At 38.5% G+C, this 21951-nt stretch overlaps 1 protein-coding gene across 1 annotated transcript in view; it reads left to right on the top strand.

Annotated features, from left to right (window-relative positions):
• SGIP1 (SH3 domain GRB2 like endophilin interacting protein 1) overlaps positions 1-21951 on the top strand; it is a 208349-nt gene that overhangs the window by 118092 nt on the left and 68306 nt on the right. The window contains exons 10-14 of the mRNA XM_029948816.1: positions 7636-7647; positions 13947-13958; positions 17062-17086; positions 18025-18076; positions 19369-19454. Of these exons, the coding sequence (XP_029804676.1) occupies positions 7636-7647; positions 13947-13958; positions 17062-17086; positions 18025-18076; positions 19369-19454 (187 nt within the window). The remainder of the gene's footprint in view (positions 1-7635; positions 7648-13946; positions 13959-17061; positions 17087-18024; positions 18077-19368; positions 19455-21951) is intronic.

The raw sequence follows: 21951 nt of genomic DNA, 5'->3' as shown, positions 1-21951 counted from the left end.
ATTTCCTTCAAGGACATTGGTTGAGTAGGAAGAACACAGGCTTTTGAGTCTATATCTTCTTATCTGTGTCCATGGGCAAGTTCCTTAACATGGAGCTTCAGATACCACGTCTATAAGATGGGAACAAGAATATCCATCCTCTTGCAGGACTGATGTGAAGAGAACATGAGATTATGTTGCAAAATGCCCAATTAAGTGCCTGTCTCCCAGGAGGGGCTCTTTAAGTTTCAGTTCCCTTTCATCTCCACTGTTCTTTGAGCTGAGAGACTTGTAAACATGAGAAAGAAAATAAAAATAGAGAGGACTTGAGCAAAGTTAAGAAGAGAGTTGATAGAAATGATGTAGGAGCAGGGGTTGACCTCGCCCTGGTGCTTTCTCCCCTTCCCCTATAAAATTCATTGCTGCAAGGAATTAAAGAATATGGCATGGCGTTCTGAGGAGTTATTAGATTAAGCTTATTCCTGGTGCTTTGCAATCCATAACAGAGTTATTTAATCAAAAAATATGGGGAGAGGGGAATATGCTTTGAACTGGAGAAAGTCTGGTGCTGTTTGCTTATTCCAGGTGGCCCACCCACACTGCCACCCCCAAATTAGCCTGCCAGTTAGTAAAATCCGTGAATTTGCTGCTGCTTGGTAACACCACCCCCTTTCCTGTCCTCACTTTGGCAGAAGGTTCAGCACCCCATTGAGTTCAGTAAAAACAAAGAGTCATCAGTGGGGGAGGAGAGCTCCAGTCTCCTACACACTGCCATTCCTTCAAGATTGCTGCAAGGTGCAAGGGGAGGCTAAGGAGTGCATTCAGATGCTAAGTGCTCAGCTCAGTGTAGACCTCAAGTGCAGCTGGTAGGAGGGAAGAGGGTGAGCTTCAGTTCTACTCTTTAGGGAGAGCTTCAGAGAGCAAACACGATCAGGATTGGATCTAGACCAGATATACAAGCTGCCACACCCCATTCCAAATGCTGAACAAACACTGTGACCAGATCCCATATGCCTGGTGTATTCTGAGAAGCCCAATCCAGACACAGCTGCAGGCACCCTAACCAAAATCATCCAGTTGGCACAAAGGATGTCACTTTTTTTCCAGCCTTACAGAGAAGGATAGATGAAGAAATGGGTAGGACCTTCCTTTTTCAAAATATATTGTTCTCTTTCCTATATTCTAATAAGCCATGGACCGAAGAAGAATTTATTTCATACCTGAGCCATATTTGTTCTTCATTACTAATTATTTTTTTTCTTACGAAATTCTCTGTGGCTTCCAGTTTCTGACCTTTAAAACAAAAATAGCACTTTTTTCCATTCTTTTTGTGCCCATTTTGTGCTGTTAAGAAGAAATCTGTGTATTGGATGTTTTGAGTTTCTTTAAAGTGGGCAGAATATGAATTCAATCTGGATTACCTTTGTCATAATTTCACCAATTAATCTTGGTCACACCCTCTGAGCACATGGTTTTTTGCTCCACTTTGTGAGGGGTAAGAATTAGAATTTCCATGCATAACTCCATATTCTTCCATCTTGTTCTATCTCAGACAACTAAATCTGATTAGAGAGGACAGTTTCAGAAACATGATCACCAGGATTAGAGACCTAACACCCTCAATTTCTGTTACCAGCTTAAAATCTAGTTGAGACTACATAACCACAATATTGACACATAAAAATATTAGTATGTCCTCAACCAGAGGCAGGATATTCTTGAATTACATGCTTTTAATTACAGCATTAATTATAATCAAAAAGGCGAATTTTTATATCATTATGTTCTTCTACCTTGGTTCTGTTATCCTACTGGTATACAGTTTGAATTTAAAACTACTTTTATTAGCTAATGGCCATAATCAGAGTAGATTGGTCTCTGTAATGAAGCAATCGATTTGGAAAATAAGTTTGTAACAGTATAATTTATGATCGATTCAGTAAGCATTGGGTTTATGACAAGTCACCCAGCACCCAGACCTGCAGGTTCTTATCCCATGAATGGGGCCTCCCCTCAAGACCTACAACATTGAGTGACGTGTAGCAGGTACTTAGAAAATACTTGGTTAGATGGATGGATGCTCTTCACTGTGGCAAACAAAATGGAAACTTGGTATTTTGCTATGATGAAATGCAACATACATTCCTCTCATTATTTTATAAGGAGAACAGACTTATGGCTCTCCATTTCTTTGATCTTTCCCCCTTGCAATTCACCCATTTTTCTGCATTCTTGGATGGATGAATAATATGAACAATAACTCTCTTTCTTCTCTTAGTTTGCAAATTCTTTTTTTTTAAGTTTATCTTAACGTGTTCTTCTTTTCCAAGTGCCAGTATTTTGTCATAATTCTCTTCCCCTGATCCTGCATATCCAGTGAGATGTCTGTTCTCCTATTTTTTTAATGTTTATCAGTATTATTTTTTATGTTTATTTTGGAGGGAGAGACAGAATGTGAGTGGGGGAGGGGCAGAGAGAGACACACACAGATTCTGAAGCAGGTTCTAGACTTCATGGACTGTGAAGTCAGGACCTGAGCCAGTTGGACCCTAAACCAGCTGACCTGCCCAGGCACCCCTGTTCGTCAATCGAAAGCCTCAGGTTTCAGGCACTTAGTGGTACATATTCTCTTATCGTTTTTACACTATTATATTTATTTTTGTACTCCTTTAGGAGTTTCTATAAGTGTACAAATAATAGTATAAAAATAAGTATAAGAAAAAAGTCCCTTGAAGGAGAATTTTTTTACTACCCGAAATAATCCACAATGGATATACTTTTTAATTGTTTTAGGGGGGGGAAAAAACGCCTCTTAGAATGTGAATCTCTCAAATTCATTATGTCAGAAAATGTTTCCGTGGCGACTGGGGGAAATTTCAGAATGAACAGAATATAGGTGAGATTTCTTTCTGTCTGACACATAGCCCTTCAGTGCCCACGGATGGTAGGAACCATCACTGAAGTCGGCTCCCAGTGCGGCAGTGGTACAGGGCCAGTGAGCCGGTCCGAACTCTTGTCCTGAAATGGCTAACAGACAGGGAAGGCAAGAGGGACTGTCCTCACTCTCTTTTGCCCAGTACAAACTCCCTTTCCACTTCCTAAACTATTTGAAACTGATCTCTGTTTTATTTTTTTTAATTGATACTTAAGGAATCAAAATCAGCTTCCAAAGAGTAACAAAAAATGACAGCATATGTCACATCCAGGCATTTTCTGAGATTGCTTCATCTGTTTCACCTGTGCCTCTTCTCGGCAACCAACAGTTACTAAACCCTCACACCGGAGAATTCCTGCTAAGTGACAGCCATACACTGCATTGGAACAGAGCAAAGCCAAAGTCCCTGCAGTGGCCTTCAAGAACTTCATGGTGGGGACACCCCCACCCGGCAGGGTACTCTTCCTTTTCATCCCACTCTAACCTGGCTCCTTCGCCGAGCCTCCTTCCCTCAAATGGCCACAGTGTGACATCCCTCTCAAGCTCAGGAGTTTGTTCAAGTCATGTTCTCAATGGTTTACCCTAACTACTTTATTGAAAGATCACAAAACTCTCTACCCTAGCACTCCCAAACCTCTTTATTTGCTCTACTTTTAAAAATTGCATTTATCATCTCCTGAAGTCCCAAATACTTTGCTTATTTATTATGTTTATTATTTATTATCTATCTCCTTCCCCTGGTCCCCAGAATAACTTTATTGGAGCCTTTTTGTCTATTGTTCCTATTGTTTTATTCACCAATATGCCTAATATCTAATCTTTATTAGGCACCAATAAATATCTGAATAAGTTATTCATTTGCTCCTTTTGTCATACATCACTGATAAGAAGTGGTTATATTTATAATCGAATCTCATTCATTAAATATAAAGATCCAAAATACAGCCATCTTATTTTTAAGGTTAAACAGCTGCAGACTCTGAAGAAGCTTATAGGTTAGACTTGGTTTTTTACATCTTGGTTCCACTCTAATGAAACTTGATGCCAAAAATTCCCATGGCAGCTGGTTCCTTGTTAAGAGTGCAAGGATGTACTTAGAGCGTTAAGCCTCTGTGTGAGAATCACTAAACTTGGCTGTATACCTTCCTCATTCACCTCTGTTAGCTTCGGCTCTGCGTCTTCAACTAAGTTCAGTTGTAAATGTTGCTGCTTTTGAGCTCCTGGAGCAAAAATATAGGCTTCAACAAGACCTAACTTGAATGACTCCTTTCACTAAAAAGTGGCTTGGGGGAAGGATGAGCTGCCTTTCAACAAGGCTTGCAAATTAGAGAATTATTCTTTCTCAAGCCATAGCACAGGAAAATCCTTGCACGAGAGATGATTCACTGATTATATTTTAGGTATATGTTTTGTCCAGTCTGAAAATTCATTCATTCTGTTTCTCTGTACAAGTGCACCCAGGGGTATACATCTCTTTCCCAGTTCTCATAGTAGCTTTTCTGCAATTAAAAAAATCAACTCTGATGCTATGAGGTCATTTTAAATTTAAAAATATCTTTGTTTTCCCCAAAGGAGAATTATCTGATAGGGTATTTTTTTTCTTTGTCTATTTGTGTGACAGTCTGAAGAAATCCTAAAGCTAGAGGTCATAGCCTACATTTTGCAACCGCTAACAATTAAAGCAAAACAATGTATTGAATAAAAATGGTTTAATCATCATAAAGTCTGGGATGGGAAGGTGTGGGGAGGGGGAAGGGTCCTTATCATTTGTGTCTTTGTATTAATTCTTCTGATTTTAATTCAATACAATACATTTAATGCTAGGAAAAGGCTGAGAAATTTACTTTATAACCAGAGTTCAATTCCAAGGTCTAGAAACACAACTTCACATTCTGAAAAGCTCATTCTCTGAGACCTGCTCTGATAGATAAGCCTGATATATTTAACTCTTTTCTTTGGAAAGATCCAAGATTATTTTCCAGGCTCTTGGATCTGTGAGCTTTTAGCTGATAATGCCCTGAGAGTGGTTAATCAGTTTAGGGCACTTGGTCTCTGCCATAGGCCCACCCCAACCGCAATCTGGGGAGGTAGGTAAGCTGGGAACCAGACCCAGGTCTGCTCCTTTGTATCTGTGTAGCCTTGGAATTTATCTGAGCCTCCTTTTCCACACTGGTAAATTAGAAATAACAAGAACACTGAGGTAAAGGTAAAGGAAATACTAAGTTCTTAGTAAACATTAGCTCAGTATCATCCACATCTTTTATTCCTTTCAACATTCCCACAATTCCGCAACAAATTCCTACAATTCTGCAACAAATCTATGTCCCTGCCTTATGGAATTGAGGAACAGTACAGCTTGCTCAAAGACATCCAGAAAATAAGGGTTAAGCTAATTGAAATATATAAAAGCTCCGGCTCCTCCTTCCAGGACAACACCTTTGAAGCTATTTGATTTTAACCCAAGAATTTCTTTTTGTCTGTAGGTTGAGAACATGGACCTTAATAACTTTCATTTCTCTGTGCTACTTACCATTCTTGGTGGAAACACCAAGAATGTCAGTGCCTCTCTTGACCCACATTTATTCTGCAACATTAGTTGTTGGCTATGAGAGAACATTCTACTCCCCGAGATCTGATCACACAACTCTATACTAATGTTTGTACAAAGCTGTGCTATTTCGTGGGAGCTTTTGTAATATATATTCAACCCTAGGGCCACTAATAGCAGAGAGACCAACAGTTAAGTAGGGGCTAAGTAAAACATTTATAGGAACTGGTGAAGGAACCATTACAATGGGGGGTCACATCCCTTGAGGCATATACAATTCAGCTTTATTTCAGAGAGCAGTTCATCTTTCTGTATTTTAAAAGACATTATGCTTGAAACATTTTATAGTGCTTTAATGGCCCCCAGAAAGGGAATTTGTAAACATGTGTGAATGCCTCCTGTGTGCCTAGCACTATGTTTGGGATAGCAGAGAGTTCATTCATGACCATTACTGTGAGTTAATAATCGAGTGGAGACACCTAAATTAAACAGGACAAAATAAGAACTGTAAGAAATATGCTAGCAATGTGTACCTATGTTTTTCTGAAGCTAATAAATGCCAGGCAAACAGAAAGACCTTCAATATGAGTTTGTTCCTTTAAACAAAAGGAATGTGCTGTGATCAAACAAGAGAAGGGAACAACTGATTCTGATGGGGAACCTTGGAGAAGGCCTCATGGAAGACAAGGTCTTGGCCTTAAAGAATAAGTACAATTGTAATTGAGGGAGAAGGAGAAGGCGTCGAAGGCTCCGGAGGCAGCCCGAGCAGAAGGCAGGGAAGTGTGTGAGTGGAGCGAACATTCAGACGGCCAGGAGCCTCCACAGTTAAGCATGGGCTTCTGCAGACAGTGGTGGAAGGTAAAGGTGTGAGGGTAAATTGGAGCCCATGGTGAAGGCCTAACTGACACAGAATGGCAAATGTGTTCTAATTTCTGTATGATTGGGAGGTTTTTGAAGGACAGAGTAATATATTCACTTAACTATTTTGAAAAATAACTCTGGAGGTAGAGCAGATGATGAATTTAGGAGATGAAACTGGAAATAGGACCGTTAGCCAGGAAGTGCGTATACAAGGCCAGTGGGACTCTACCATCAGCCAGATATGATGAAGCCCTCAGCAAGACAGTCACCGAGGAAATAAAGGAGCATTCTGAGGAGCTCACTAGGAAGTAATTTGCTAATGTCCCTGGGGAGTGGGGAGACATAAAATATGGTTTGAAAGAATTGGTGATTCTAGCCAGGGTATCTTGAGAGACGATGATGGGTACCAGATTCCCTGACAAAACTGAACTTTCTGGATCAACTCATGTTTTCATTTTAAGACCATGCTCAGCTGCATTGCAGTAATGGCATCTTCCAAATCACAAAACATAATTTTCCATTTTCAAGGCACAAATCTATTTGGTAAAAGCATTCAAAAGAGAGGATATGATGTGCTCAGCTGGAGGCCACACCAGTGCCCTCTACAGCCTGAACTTACAGGGGAGGCAAAACTTTATCTCTGCCCACACAGGCTTTCAGCTGGGACTCTAACAAAAAGAAGGTTTATAAACGAAAAGCAAACAGAAGTATATTAACAAGTACACTTCCTGTATACATGGGAAACACCCAGGAAGAACAAGTAACTGAAAGAGGTGGCTTTGGAATTCTGAGTTAGGGGAGGGGACGTCGGCCTCTGAAGGGAGAGAATCTGATCTTTATGAAAGGTGAAAGAGCCCTTAGAAGAATAGACAGGAAGGATGGTTTGTGACAAAGTTTGTCAGGGCGTTGGATCTACTCCTGGTTTCTCTCCATGCTATGAGTCAGTCCTTCCTGATTGAGAACACCCCTGGGAAGGGGATTGATGACAATTCTTTTGGAGGATTCATCTTTAGACAATGAGCGTTGTTCAGAGAAAGCGTCTCCCTGCGTTTACTGTTTTCAAATGCTTGTAGTTCAAAATGATCAGTACCAAAGTAGCACATTGTGGGATGCTACATCCTGCCGTTCTTCAAGCCAGAGCCAATGGCTTACGAATGACTGTGTCAGACACGCAGAGGAAACCATTAAAGAGCAATTCCTTGAGAGCTGCTTTCAGCGAGGTTATTCTGAGGCTTGAGCTGCTGCTTCTTGAAAATGCTTTTCACTTCTCTCATTTTTCTCTTCTTTTTCCTCCCCATGCTACGCTTTTTAGAGGAAAAGTCCGGTAAGGAATAAGTCCTTTCCACATTTTGGCCAAACGTTATTTACTCTGTTCACTTTCATCATCTGCATAACCAATGACTGACTGTGTTTAACACCTAAACAGGATTTTGAATTTTAAAAACAAACCTTTGTGAACCAGGACAAGGCCTAATTATGCCCGTGCAGAAAAAAGGAAGTCGGTTGCTAAGTGATTTTACAAGCCAGTTATTAAGGGCCACAGGGTAATTTTGTAAAGATTTATGTCTGCCTCAAAAACAGGCATGTGACCAAATATTTTAGGTATTAAATGTTATTTATTGCAGCTTCTGCATTAGTCAAGCTCCACATACATACCATAAGCTAGGCAAACACTTTTAAGTTAATTTCTTGTTTAATGCACAGCATGATAGCATCCATGAATGAAGGCTTCTGAAGCTGGCCTAGAAGAGGGAAGTTGGTTTTTTTATTTAATTTTTCATTTAATCAGAAAAATGTCCCCTCCTGGAGTTGTCAGAGACAGAAAAAGAGGATCTTTGTAAAGTGCAAAGCAACTCTTCCACGGTCCTTTTTAGTATCAGTGGGTGATTTTTAGTGGTAGCACACATTGCCATGATGTACCTACATCATTGTTTATATTAGGACAACAATAAGACAGATCTACTTTAAAAAAAAATTCAATGTTCTCTTCTCAGTTGCCTGGCGTATTGGGAACATGTTCCCAGGATGTTGATACACGGCTGATTAGGAAATAGGGAAATGCTGTTTGCATGTTAATGAGTGCCGAGAAGGGGTTGGTGGTTAGTTGTACTCACCTCACCTAAGTTGACACTGCAATAACTGCTGTAACATGTCATCCTGGCCATTGTCCCCAGCCTGGCAGTCTCCGCACCACCTGCAGGATACCACACTTGTGGGAAGTCAGGGTGATAGGAGGGAGGAAGACACAGAAGAACGAAAGAAGAGATCAAAATATTACAATTTATCGAAATATGAACCCAATGTCTTTTTGTGTCTAAAAATAAAATAAGCACTTGTTATTATCACTTTGCTCATACAAAGATGAGTGGCCCAGCTCTGAGTAATTGAGAGTCAACTATGTGTCACATACTTTGTGTCATACAGTTTTGTTGGTATGCTTTAGTAGCCTTTCTTTACATTTTGTCAACTGCACTTATTCTTGAGGCTGAATCTTTCTCTGAAATATCCAAATTTGGCCACTTCACATATTGACCAAATCGTGTGGCCTGAAGTTTACCTATGGTGACTTAAAAATGCCCTGTTCCTCATTGGTTTCCATCCTGTTGTCCTCATAGCAATTTTCACTACAAGTAACCCTTTTCCTTGTGAGCTGTTTGTTTCCAAGGGTGAGTATCCCTCCCATATCCTTGCCTCATGTTTCTGTGGAAATGCCCATCTTGCTGATTCCTCAATTTGGTCAAGTCTTAATGACATCTAGCAGGCTCTTTGTTTCTCTTCCCAAATGGAGATTCAGAAGATCATCTCAACCAAGTCCTATTGGATATGCTAGGTATTCACTGGAATAAATTTAAATATATACAAACACCTACAGGGGGTGGAAAGGGGGAGAAGTGTTTGCCAGATAGTTGGCCTTCACCATAAGCATTTAAAAGCAAGTAAGAATATTGGCTGGAATCTAAATAATAAGCATAACGATCACATATTCTAATTATTTCCTAGAAAAGCTCTAACATGAATCACTGAATTTACTGTTACTAGCCTGTATAAAAATATTTGTTTGGTGCTTTGTAGTTTTTCACGCATTTTCCTCTGGTTCCTCATAGCACTGAATTTAGCAAATGAGCTTCAAAAACTGAGGCTGATTTAGTGATTTTGATGAGCAAGACATATTGTGTTTGGTTACTTCTTTTTATAAACATCTTAAAACACCCGCATTGGCTAAGACTAAGGTGTCCTAGTAGGCTGAATTTAAATTAATCCTTTTGTGCAAAAAATAACAAAGCAACGCTAGTGTGGAATAAGGACACTGTGGAAACTGTGAAGACATGGGCTGAAATATTATTTTAGGAAGGCATATTCATGTTGCAAATTATATACATTTTAGAAATGCAACATGTTCCTACCAAAGATGTTCATTCTAGTGACCAAATCAGAAATTATTAGTGTATGCCCACTTTGAAAATAGCCTCAAGGTACAAAGTAAGAGTTGTTTCTTTTCAGAACACCAAAATAAAAGTAGAGGGAATAATAAAATGTTTCCAAAACATTCTCTGGAATGTATCAGAAGATCAAGAGAAATCTAGGAATTGAGCAATTAATATTTAAATAGGAACATGGGAAATTTGTTCAGAAAAAGAATGGACCAATTGCACAGTCCCTGTTTGAATTAATCAGGTGAAGTACTAAGAACAGTAGATAAAATTTACTGAGAGTTTATATTTGTGATACAGAAGCCTGTAATCAGAGACAAATTGGCCACCTGCAGATTCTGAACAACTGAATAAGTGTTTTGTTTGGCTGTGCCGTTAAAAACAACTGTAGCTCACATTTATTTAAAAGCCAGAATGTTTGAAATTTTTAAAAAATCAGAATGTACTGCTTCTCTCAGTAACTCTGAAGATCTGGTAACATTAGGTCCACATTTTTGCAAGGTAGGCCTGGGTGCACCCGGTTAATGGCAAGTTCACCAAAGCTTTGTGAAAGACACGTGCCCTTATAGACAGCACCCCATTCCTTACCCTGCACCCATCTGAGTGCCACTCAACACGTCGTGTTCAGCTTATAGAATATATCAAGACCAGATACAAATGAGTTTCCTTACACCTTTGAAGCCAATTCTATATATTGACAGAGTAAAGGTAGAACGCTAAAAGGCTTCAAAGTTCTTGGGAAATGAGAAAGAGTAAAATAAAACTTTTTTTTAAATAATAGTTTATTGTCAAATTGGTTTTATATAACAGCCAGTGCTTCTCCCCACAAGTGCCCCCCTCCATGACCATCACCCCCTTCCTTCCTCCCCCTCCCCCTTCAACCCTTGGTTTGTTTCCAGTATTTAACAGTCTCTCATGATCTGTGTCCCTCTCTCTCCCCAACTCTCTTTTCCCTTCCCCTCCCTATGGCCCTCTGTTAGGTTTCTCCTGTTAGACCTATGAGTGCAAACATATGGTATCTGTCCTCCGCCTGACTTATTTCGCTTAGCATGACACCCTCGAGGTCCATCCATTTTGCTACAAATGGCCACATTTCATTCTTTCTCATTGCCATGTAGTACTCCATTGTGTATGTATACCACATCTTCTTGATCCATTCAAATAGACAAAATCATGAAGGAAAATGGATCTATTACAACAGATCCCTTGGAAATACAAGGATTCATCAGAGATTACTATGAAAAATTACATGCCAACAAACTGAACAATCTAGAAGAAATGGACAAATTCCTAAATGTACATGCACTACCAAAATTCAAACCGGAAGAGATGGAAAATCTGAACAGACCCATAATCAGTGAAAAATCTAATCAGTTATCAAAAATCTCCCAATGACTAAAAAGCCCATGGCAGATGGCTTCCCCGGGGAATTCTACCAGACATTTAAAGCAGAGTTAGTACCCATCCTTCTCAAGTTATTCCAAAAAATAAAAATAGAAGGAAGACTTCCCGATTCATTCTACGAAGCATGTATCACTTTGATTCCTAAGCCAGACAGAGACCCAACACAAAAAGAACTACAGGCCTATATCCTTAATGAATACGGATGCAAAAATACTCAACAAGATACTACTAGCAAATCGAATTCAACAGCATATAAAAAGAATTATCCACCATGATCAAGTGGGGTTCATTCCTGGGTTACAGGGCTGGTTCAATATTCGCAAATCCATCAATGTGATACATCACATTAACAAAAGAAAAGAAAAAAACCATACGATCCTGTCGATAGATGCAGAAAAAGCATTTGACAAAATACAACATCCCTCCCTTCTTAATAAAAACCCTCGAGAAAGTCGTGATAGAAGGAACTTACTTAAACATCATAAAAGCCATTTATGAAAAGTCCAGAATGTTATCCTCAATGGAGAAAAACTGAGAGCTTTCCCCCTGAAATCAGGGACACAACAGGGGTGTCCACTCTCACCACTGTTGTTTAACATAGTGCTGGAAGACCTAGCATCAGCAATAAAATAAAACTTTTAACAGACAAAGGCCCTTCTCTCCTGGCTCATTCACATTTTGTTGACAAAATTGTTGTTCAGCACAGCCTATAACTGCGTTATGCATTTCAATGGTGATAATTAATACATATGAAGTCCTTCAATCTGACGTGTAGAATATTTTTTTGAAGGTTTCAAATAGCTCTTAATAGGCTTTCCTCTCCTCAGCTTCTAGCTGGTTCTTCTTGATTCTGGATAATAAGCTTGTGACTGTATGAACTTGAACAGCTTTTCCCAGAGGAAGGCATTTTGCAAGTGGACCTTTTGAAATGCCATCTTATGATGTTGTCTTTGGCTAGGAAAAAAAAAACACGAACAGGAATTGTTGATTAAAAATAGAGGTTTTTAACTCATTGGAAATTAAGATGTGACTTAATGTGGGGAGATTAATGTACTTGAAATTATTTTGAAAAGTTCTCTATAATCTTAAATGAATAAAGTTTCTTTGTAAGTAAGGCTCTCCCTCTGTATGGGCGCAATCTTCATTTTATTTTTGCATTACTTTTCATAATTTCATCTTAGGGAAATTCGTGTCACTTTTTATCTCCTCTTTGCTGTAGTTTATGCTACATTAAAAGTAAGTGGTTTGCCATAAAATTGAAGCTAAAATTATATATTCCCACATTTTTTTCTTAGAGAAGAATTGGTCATTAAAAGAATTATAAAGTCTAAATTTTCATTAGTAAATTTCTTTCAAAACACTATGAATTAGTAAAAGAATTTAAGCCCAGAAATACATATTCATAAGGTTTTTTCTGATTTAATGTAAATTATATCCATGCATATAGACAAATGTATAAGAAAGGTGAGAAAAATAGGGAGCAGAACCTGAAAAATAAGGCAGATGAGAAACTCTAAATTATTATAAGTAAAATTGACCAGAGTAACCATGTCTAATGTGAGGAGTTTTGTCACAGAACATTCAAGACAGGAAGTAAGCATTCATAGTTCTCTGCTTTAGGAGCCCTCTGACAAAGTAATGTAAGAGCCGGAGATGTAGACTCTGTCTCCGGCTCTCCCCACTTACTAGCTGAGTGTCTCAGAGCCTCACTTTCCCTGCTTTTTCAAAAGGGCGGTTGGACCAGGTATCCATGGAGGCCTCCCAGCTATAAAACACTAGAGACTTGTTTCCTGTCTACGTTCTAGAGAGTAGAACCGTCCTGTTCATCGGAGCAACCTTCTGGATACTTAAATATCCGCGCTTCTGGCCTGGATCTGGGGATTTGGACAATACTAGGTCCCAGATAACCTCTAGTAACTTCATGGGGTAGCCCATACTTTGAAAGCAAAACTCTGAGCAAAACTTCTTTCCCTATTCACATCATAGTCACTCTTCTTACTGCAGAAAAACTTTACAGAGGGAGGGTAATCAGAGATTGTTGATAGCAGCAATAAACCAGGTTTGAGAAATGAAAGAGAGAAATCGTATGTCTGGTCCACCATTGTTCTACTGATGCTGGACAGCTTACATTACTGCCATCTGTGCTTGTCAGGGGCTCCTGTCTTCTCCATCACAGTCCTACCCATTGGTAGAGACTGCCCGAATCACCAGGCCAAGAACAGACACTTCCAAAAAAAAAAAGTCCTCACCAGCACTCACTCCATAGGACACCAAAGAGAAGTGCCAGGCAAACAAGAGGTCTTTCTAATTCTGCTGTCTGATTTGGGGAGGCTCCAATTTACTCCAAATCATGTGGGAAACACATTATGTCTGTGGTGTTTGCTAACACTCTGTTGTGTGGGGAAATACTTTCCTCTGTAGTACCTCATCTCTAAACCTCTTCTCCAAATAATCTGGAGATAAACTCCTTATGACAAAACATTCAAAGCTTTCAGTGAAATTTTCTTGTATGTTTCTGTCTTTTTCTTGTGTACACTTCACTAAAAGAGTACACCTCATTAACAAAGCTATATTATTATCACAGATAGCTTCTCTTTAGGGTTCTCCAAAGTCTCTTTATGATTTAAATAAGCCACAGGCACGATGACTGCCTATCTTTCTTCGTTCTGATTACTTGGAGTGTATGTTTGGTTGGCTGTTTATGAAATCTTCTATTACCCAAGCCTGTTGACTGATCCATCATTCTCTGACTAGGTATCTGTTCTCTCTTCCTTTTTGCTGATCACAGAGGCGCAGCCCGGTAAGAACTCTCAACATTTTTACCTTAAACATGTATAGAGCAAATTGTTGTCAAAGCAGGGTAGCCAGGTTTGGCTTCCCATTAAGTTTATGATAACCCAATAAGAATGAAGCAGATGAATTAGATTTACTGGTTGGAAGCCAATGGTCATAGTCAAGGTATTTTAGGATTATCAGAGCACTTTTCCATAACAAACTAAATTTATATAGAAGTATCCCAACCCTAGTGCTAAGTTTGAAAAGTGTGTGTGTGTGTGTGTGTGTGTGTACGCAAGGCCTGGAGATTGGCCAGAAAGCACCATAGAAATTTACAGCAAAGTGATAATAAAGAATAAAGAAACTATGAAGAAAGTTTTTTTAAGCTACATTGTTTTTAAGCCTGAATTTGAAGTAAGTTCCTGGACCATAATTTATGTTGGTCAGTATACACTGACACATAATAATATATAAACATAATTTCCATCTTGTGAGGAAGAAACATGTTTTCAAGTCAGTACTAGGCTATCACATAATTCTGTATTTCATAACACTGAAGACAAATCAGTATTAGTTTGCGTTGTTTAAAGTGAAAAATCAGCCACTTTTCTCAGGTGGAAAAGTATGATGAATTTAAAGTAACAAAAAGAAGGGTGTTTGCTTTGTTTGAAATGAACCCCATCTGCCTTGAGAGAGGAAATGGATCTGAAAACAACACCCTCTGAAATGCCCTCCTTGAACACATGCCAGTTTGATTAATCGGTTATTATTTGGGGTCAATGCTCTGGCCCAGCTGACCAGCTGGTGGTTCTCTGTTTAAATCACATGCCAATGATCAAAGATAACACCTCCGAGGACTGATATTTAGTTGTGGGTGATTCCTACTCAACAGTTAGGCGACATCTGAGATTATGACAAGTTATTCTTTTTTTTTTTTAAGGAGAACAAGGGAATTAACTAATTCAAAATGAATTCAATTTATTCACAATCTACATGTAAGGACAAGAGAGAAGAGTTTTTAACTCAGTGGGCTTTCTCCTGAGTGTGGTTTGTGTGGTCGACATAACCTTAACCTTGCTCTAGATTGCCATGCTGCAACTCTAAGGCCATCAAAGAGCTGTATGCTGGATCCAGCTGACAATGGGACTTTCTTTTCTGTTGCTGCTGATTTGCTGTTGATCATTTGAATATATGTTCCTTTCTAAATTGATATTATTTTATTCTCCCTAATTTCTAAACAACAGAGTTTTCTTGCCTATCTCTGCCATATCTTTCTCACTTAACTGGGGATTGTTCATTTATGAGGAGTATTTAATAAATATGTTACAGGGGCTTCTTGTTTACTGCCTCTCAACAATGAACTTCTAGTAATAATTGATACACCTAGAACCCATGAATACAAAAGAAGCTTAATACCTTGTTTGGTTTCATGAGTATAACATTTGTAATAATAGAGAGACCAAAAGGTCTTTGATACAGCCTCTGGGGTCCCCTGTCTCTTGGGTTTCAGGTCTCACAATTCCAGGAGAATTCTGTTTTCTCAGTGCCAAACTTGTGATTGCCTACTTGGAAGTAGTGCCTGGTATCTTACTTCAGACCCATAAAAATATGACTCTCTGAGGTCCCAAAACCTAGAACAACATTTTAATTCCATTTAAACAATTTGATCTCCTGTTATTTTTGTCTATAGAGTCTTACTTTCCAAAATCCAATTTATATCCAAACTCCCATAATGACTGTAGCTGATTTAAATCACTATATTTAATTTAACTGTTTATTAATTTTAAAAAGCATGTTAACTTAGTCAGACATATTAATTTAAAATGCTCATTTATTAAAGCAAATAAAATCTATTTAAAAAATCTTTACTAACAATGGAATAATTCTCTATAATGGCACATACACACAGATTATATTATTAGCCAAGACAAGTCAGGAAATACGAAGTAAAAGATTGAGCCATTCGTTAGAACACATCTAGTGAAATCTTGCTCAGATTGAAGTTGCTCCTCTATCATAAATGAATTGAAAATGAGAGAGAAAATTCTGTGAAATCCTTAGGAAGGAAGGTAAGAAATTTCTTCTGGGTCTGTTAGAGAGGCACTACATCTGGTCCTGCATTGTTCACATCATTATTTGAGAGAAAAGAACCTATCTGTGACCAGCCACCAAACACATGGTCATACCTTTTGGAACACTTTCCTCTACTTGCACTTTCCCACCCTGCTCCCCCCGCCGCCCCCCCCAACACACTTATTCTCCTAAGGCAGGCCCTTCCAAGCCCATGATGCCACCCTTCCAGAGCTCTACTTTTCTGGTAGCACCCCAGGCTAAGAACGTTTCATAGCAGTTTTGAATCAAAAAGTTTTATGTAATCTATCTTTCTGTTATCAGAATAAGTTTCTGCTACAGTATTATAAAAACTAGACCATACCTTCTCCAATAATTCTTGCCAGGGCTGTTTGCATTCCTATAGAATCACAATGCGTTGAGCTAAAGGATGACTTTCAATTGGTGGATTGGTGGGCCCTATGGCAGACAAGTGAAAGAAGTGGAGGTGGGAAGGGCAGTGGGAGGGAATGACGTTCCGTGGCTCCGTGATTAAAACAGCCCCTTCAGTGGTAATGCCTCCAAGTTTTCCTTCCCTGTAACATATGCTACTTCTATCTTTAAAAATTACAGTAGTAAACTAATGACTGTTGTTTACTAACAACTTATGGACCTCCCCACCTTAATAAAATCAGACAATACTCCTAATACATTCTATAATTTTTAAACATCAAACATATGCTAAACTTGATATATTTGTCTGATAGACTTCAAGGTTATTTTTTAATTGAGCTATTCAATATTTGCTTAGTTTACCAAATATATGCAGGTAAGGGTTTTTCTGGTTCAGAAGACTTCTAATTTACCCTTCCTTTCTCTCTCTAAACCTTGAGTAAAATTAAAAGCTGATGTATATGTGTGTGTGTGTACAATTTCCAACTTGAAAGCAATTCTGAGAAAAATTTCATTTTTCCCCATCTGCATTTCTGAGTTCAGTGTAATTGCAATGAAAGAAATATACATATTGTACATAACATATATGTGGTCTTAAACCTTATAGTGTCTATTTCTAATTCTAGGGTGCAATTAAAAGGAACTTATCCAGTAAGTATATCCTAGCTACCAGAAATAGAGTAAAATTTAAAAGAAGAAATAGTTCCTTGGATCTTGGAGTATATATATGTATACATTTCAATTATAGACTGTTGGGCTTGATTTTTAAGGCTTACAAATGTTTTACTTTTACAGCAAAGAAATCTTGTAATGATAAAGGGGCCTGGTGGGTCCTGAATAATTAATATTAAAGTTATGAAGATGAATATGGTTTTGGAAAAGTATTGCTACTTTCTTCTTATATTTGTCAACTCTTGCTGTATCATTTGAGTTTAGAAATGAATTTAATTAAGCGTGTTTGTTGATGGAGGTGGGGAGAGAAGAGGGGCAGAAGGAACTGAAGGTAGATGCAACTTACCCATTCATAATGTTATCTGATACAAAAATTTTAGTCACCCAAAGTGATGTGATACAGGTTATAATATATGCAGGGATGATTTTCCTCTGCTGTATATAGCATATTCTAGGGAATTCTAAATTCAGGACTGTTCGTTAAAGATATAACATTTTCTTGGCATTTCAAGAAAAGAACAGGCAAATAATGCTGGATTCCTGTACTATGTACATATGGCCTGGCTTAGTATTCTCTTATGGTAATTGGGAAGCAGGACTGCTCAAGGCGGCAGACACTGAAGAATGGTAGGCTACTCTGCTAAACTCTGCAGTATACAACTCTTCTGTTTGACAGCTTATCATGGTAATTCCTTGGTTAATTAGGTTTTGCAAATGCCAGATAAAATGCTACTACATATGTCTGAAATGTGGCTGTTACATTGCTGGGGTAGAGCGTTTGTTTTACAAAATTTTCATATTGAGTTGCTTATTGGTGGGACGTAAATCTCTTAAGTGTTTCCAAACATAGCTCAGAAGATGTTTAAGAAAGGAATAGTGAAAATATGCCTACAAAGTTTCTTTGTCCTGTACATCAGGTGAAGAAGTGGCAAGACCCAGGCGTTCCACACCAACTCCAGAACTGACGAGGTGAGCAGGGAAGACATTAGTTGTGTTTTATGTAAGGTATCACCCATTGTGAACAATTAAGCAGATCTCCTTTAGTTAAGCTTTCAACTTCTATGAATAAAGGGCCTGCTCATATGTGTGAGTCCATAGCATGATTGAGGGGTATTATCATTTCTCACAAGTGCAGCCAGAGGGAGGCACTTACAGAAGAACTGGATAGTCATCAAAGTGACATCAGCATGTGCAGGCCCCTCACTATAGGGAAAGTTGAAGTCTATATGAACAGATCTTTTAATGTTTGGAATGCAGATCTAATATATGATTATATCTCCCTATGAAGCATAGCTCATTTTGTTGGCTTCAATTTCGTGATACATTTCACCTGTCATGTACCAAAAGAATCTATTTTGCTTTTTTGTTTTTGGCAAAACTGTATTTTGCATTGTCTATTCTTTGGGTTAACTATTGTACAAATGGGCATTGTTTTCCAAAAATACTACTATTTTTATTTAAAAGATGGATTCTTTTCATTTTCTCTCCTTCTCCTGCCCCCCTTCCCATTCCCTCTTACTCCCACTGCACACACAGAACTCATCAGGACCAGGGAGGGGAATCGGGTCTGGGAAGAAATGAAGATTATGCAGGCTTTTAAAAATAATCATTTTAAGTAATAATTAAGAGAAAGGACAAGTATTTAACTTATTTTCTCCCTTCCCCTTGGTTCTCAATGTTCTTCTTTTTCTGACATGTGCTGTATATTTAAGATATTAGGAGGTTATAACTAGTCTGTGAATATTGGTTGGGGAGAGAGGATGGAAATTAGAAACTAGTAGGACCTAGTTTCTTATTTAAACACAAACTTCCTAGGTGACTTGTCACTTACCCTCCCTATGCCAGACTTTCATAATCACCAGCTGCATTAACTACAATACAGAGATGTGATGCAAACAAATATAAATGGTATTCAAGATCTGAAGAGACTAAATTCTTTGCAGTAAACTGTTATCTCTCATATTATCTCTTCTGGGTATAGAGAATCATGATGACGAAAGAGTTTCTCAGCTTATTTCTAATGGACCATTATATTCATACCCCAATGAGAACTAGGGATCTTATTTCCTACCAATTCTCTTGTCCATAGTACATCCGACATTCTTACATATACTCCCATGGGAGCTTGTACATGCGCACACATGTATACAAACACACACACATATAATCTGCCTTACCATGAAAAGTACTTGAAAGTTTGCATGTATTTTTAGCATTAATATCCCGTTTCTTTGTGTTTTGCTCTAATGGGTGTAATTTAGCAAAAAGCCTCCAGATGACACTACGGCCCTTGCTCCCCTCTTTGGTCCTCCATTAGAATCAGCTTTTGATGAACAGAAGACAGAAGGTAGGAAAAATGTGTATCGCTATAGATTTTTCTTTTCATTAAAGTATAACTTACCTAGAGGAAAGGCATGTGTTTTGAGCCCATGTACCATCAGAGCCTCATGTGAAAGAAAAGTTCTGATCCAAGTGTGTTATGGGGACAAGCATTTCATTTACAAACCTCTAGTATTTTAGGATTTAAAAATTCACTTCCAGAAATATCAAATAACTAACAAAGTCACTCCTCCAAAGAGGTCAGTAAGGATTACTGCAAATCTATACAAATAGCTGGGAATAAATCAGGGAATAGCGTTCTGGGGCCAAACAGCCATCGGTGTAGACCCAGACCTTAAACTCCCGGTCACAGTCACTGTCACTGTGATCTAGCCTGTCTGACCACATTTACTCTCTTCTTCACCTTATCAACAGAGGTGTCAGTTGGACTGCTCACCACAGACTCCCTTGCAGGGCCAAGACCCAGGAATGACCTTGAATCATTGAACAACTTACAAACAAAATGTTTTGGAAAAAAAAATAATCAACTCAGCCATTATTATTGGGTTTACCCATTAAACATTTATTTCTAGAATTAAATATTTAATGCTTTTAAATTAACCATCTTTTTTGGATGGCTATAAATAATACATACCTTGCTGACATAAATAAAACTTTTTATAAAAGGGGTCTAATCTATTCCTGAAATGTATTTATGTCCAATGCATATATCTCTGGTAGCTGTGTTTGGTGATATAGGATGTTTTTATTAAAAAAAAATAATAATCATTTGGTTTAAAAGCAGTAGGGTATGTATTAATAAAATGTTATATTTTTATACTGTTGGGCAAAGAAATAAAATTTAACTGTTAAGGATAACAGAACTTGAAAGCATAATGAGTAAACTAAGCTATAATAACAAAGACACCAAGGTACAGGGAGTTAAACAATACGGAATTTTACTTCTGTCGTATGTTAACAATCTCAAAGTAAACAATACAGGACAGGTGGGGTGGTTCCGCTGTTCTCAGTCCGTGGCCTTCATCTCTAGGTCCACAGGAGCTGCTCCAGCTCTCATCATCCTGCAGTGGGAATAAAGTGGAGATGGGGGGTGGGGGACATGGAGAACCAGTAGAACTCGCTGCCAATTCTCGTGAAAGCAAAATCTGGAAGAGACACGCATCACTTTAACCAGACCCAATCAGAGAGAATTTAGTGCCATATGGCCAGCTAGAACTTCTTAACTGTAGAAGAAGTGGAGAATAGATACTGAAAGGCTGCTAGCAGTCAACTGCATCCAAATATTTTTCAATGATATACTTAGGAAAATGTATAAGGAATATCCCTAAATAAGCCTTTAGGGATTTAAATGTCTACAACTTAGAATCCCTAAATAAAGATGGCCTTGTGATGGCTAACAGTTGTCTTATTAACTCAACTATGATCAATTTTGCTTTTAATGACCTAAGTGTGTAGTAAGCAAAGGTGGGATTTGATTTGTTGCGTTTGAATCTACCTAGTAAAGGAATCCCATAACTGTGTGGAAATATGATTTACAAAATAGAAAACAGTTCCTGGTTTTAAAAAAAAGTTTGTTTCTTTTGAAACAAACAACTTATTTAAAAAAGTTTTGTTTCTTTGAGAGAGTGTGGGGAAGGGGTAGAGAGAAAGGAAAAGAGAAAATCCCTGGCAGACTCTGCACTGTCAGTGCAGAGCCCAAAACGGAGCTCCGTCTCATGAACTGTGAGATCGTGACCTGAGCTGAAAACAAGAGTTGGTTGCTTAACTGACTGAGCAACCCAGGTGCCTCTAGAAAACAGTTCTTAAATTTGAGACGGTGTCCCACATCAAATCCATGGGGAAAAAATGCTGCTTCACATCTTTGGAGAATGTTTGCTTTCATATTAAAACAAAATATAACTAAGACCATCTTTGTGTTTCTAGTGGAGAGGAGAGACACACCTGATCTTGTCCATGAACCTGGCTTGCTTTTACATTAAAAAAATGTTTTTTTTTAATGTTTACTTATTTTTGAGAGAGAGGGTAGGGAGGGGCAGAGAGAGAGGGAGACACAGAATCCGAACCAGGCCCCAGGCTCTGAGCTATCAGCACAGAGCCTGATGCGGGGCTCCAACTCAGGAACGGCGTTATCATGACCTGAGCTGGAGTCGAACGCTTATCCAACTGAGCCACCCAGGGGCCCTTGACTTGCTTTTGCTTGAGGTCATTTCATCCCCCCAGAGTTCTACAAAATTCCAGCATTTGCCCAAGCACACTTGCTCTTCCACACTTGCTCTTCCAATAGCTACACTTACCTTTTTTATCTACTCACTCTCACTGCGTTTCATTAATTCTTCCATCACTAACTTATAAGGTCTGGGGTAAAATTTGTATTTTGGAGTCACGTATGCACACTCAGGATCAGATCTCAGCCCCTGTATTCCACCAGGTATCTCCTGGGCACATTATTTAATCCCTTTAATCTTTACTTCCTCTACTGAAAATGGCACTAATCAACCACAGGG

This window comes from Suricata suricatta, chromosome 8, assembly GCF_006229205.1.
Source record: "Suricata suricatta isolate VVHF042 chromosome 8, meerkat_22Aug2017_6uvM2_HiC, whole genome shotgun sequence".
Taxonomy (NCBI): Eukaryota; Metazoa; Chordata; class Mammalia; order Carnivora; family Herpestidae; genus Suricata; species Suricata suricatta.
This window is presented reverse-complemented; position numbering and strand designations above follow the sequence as displayed.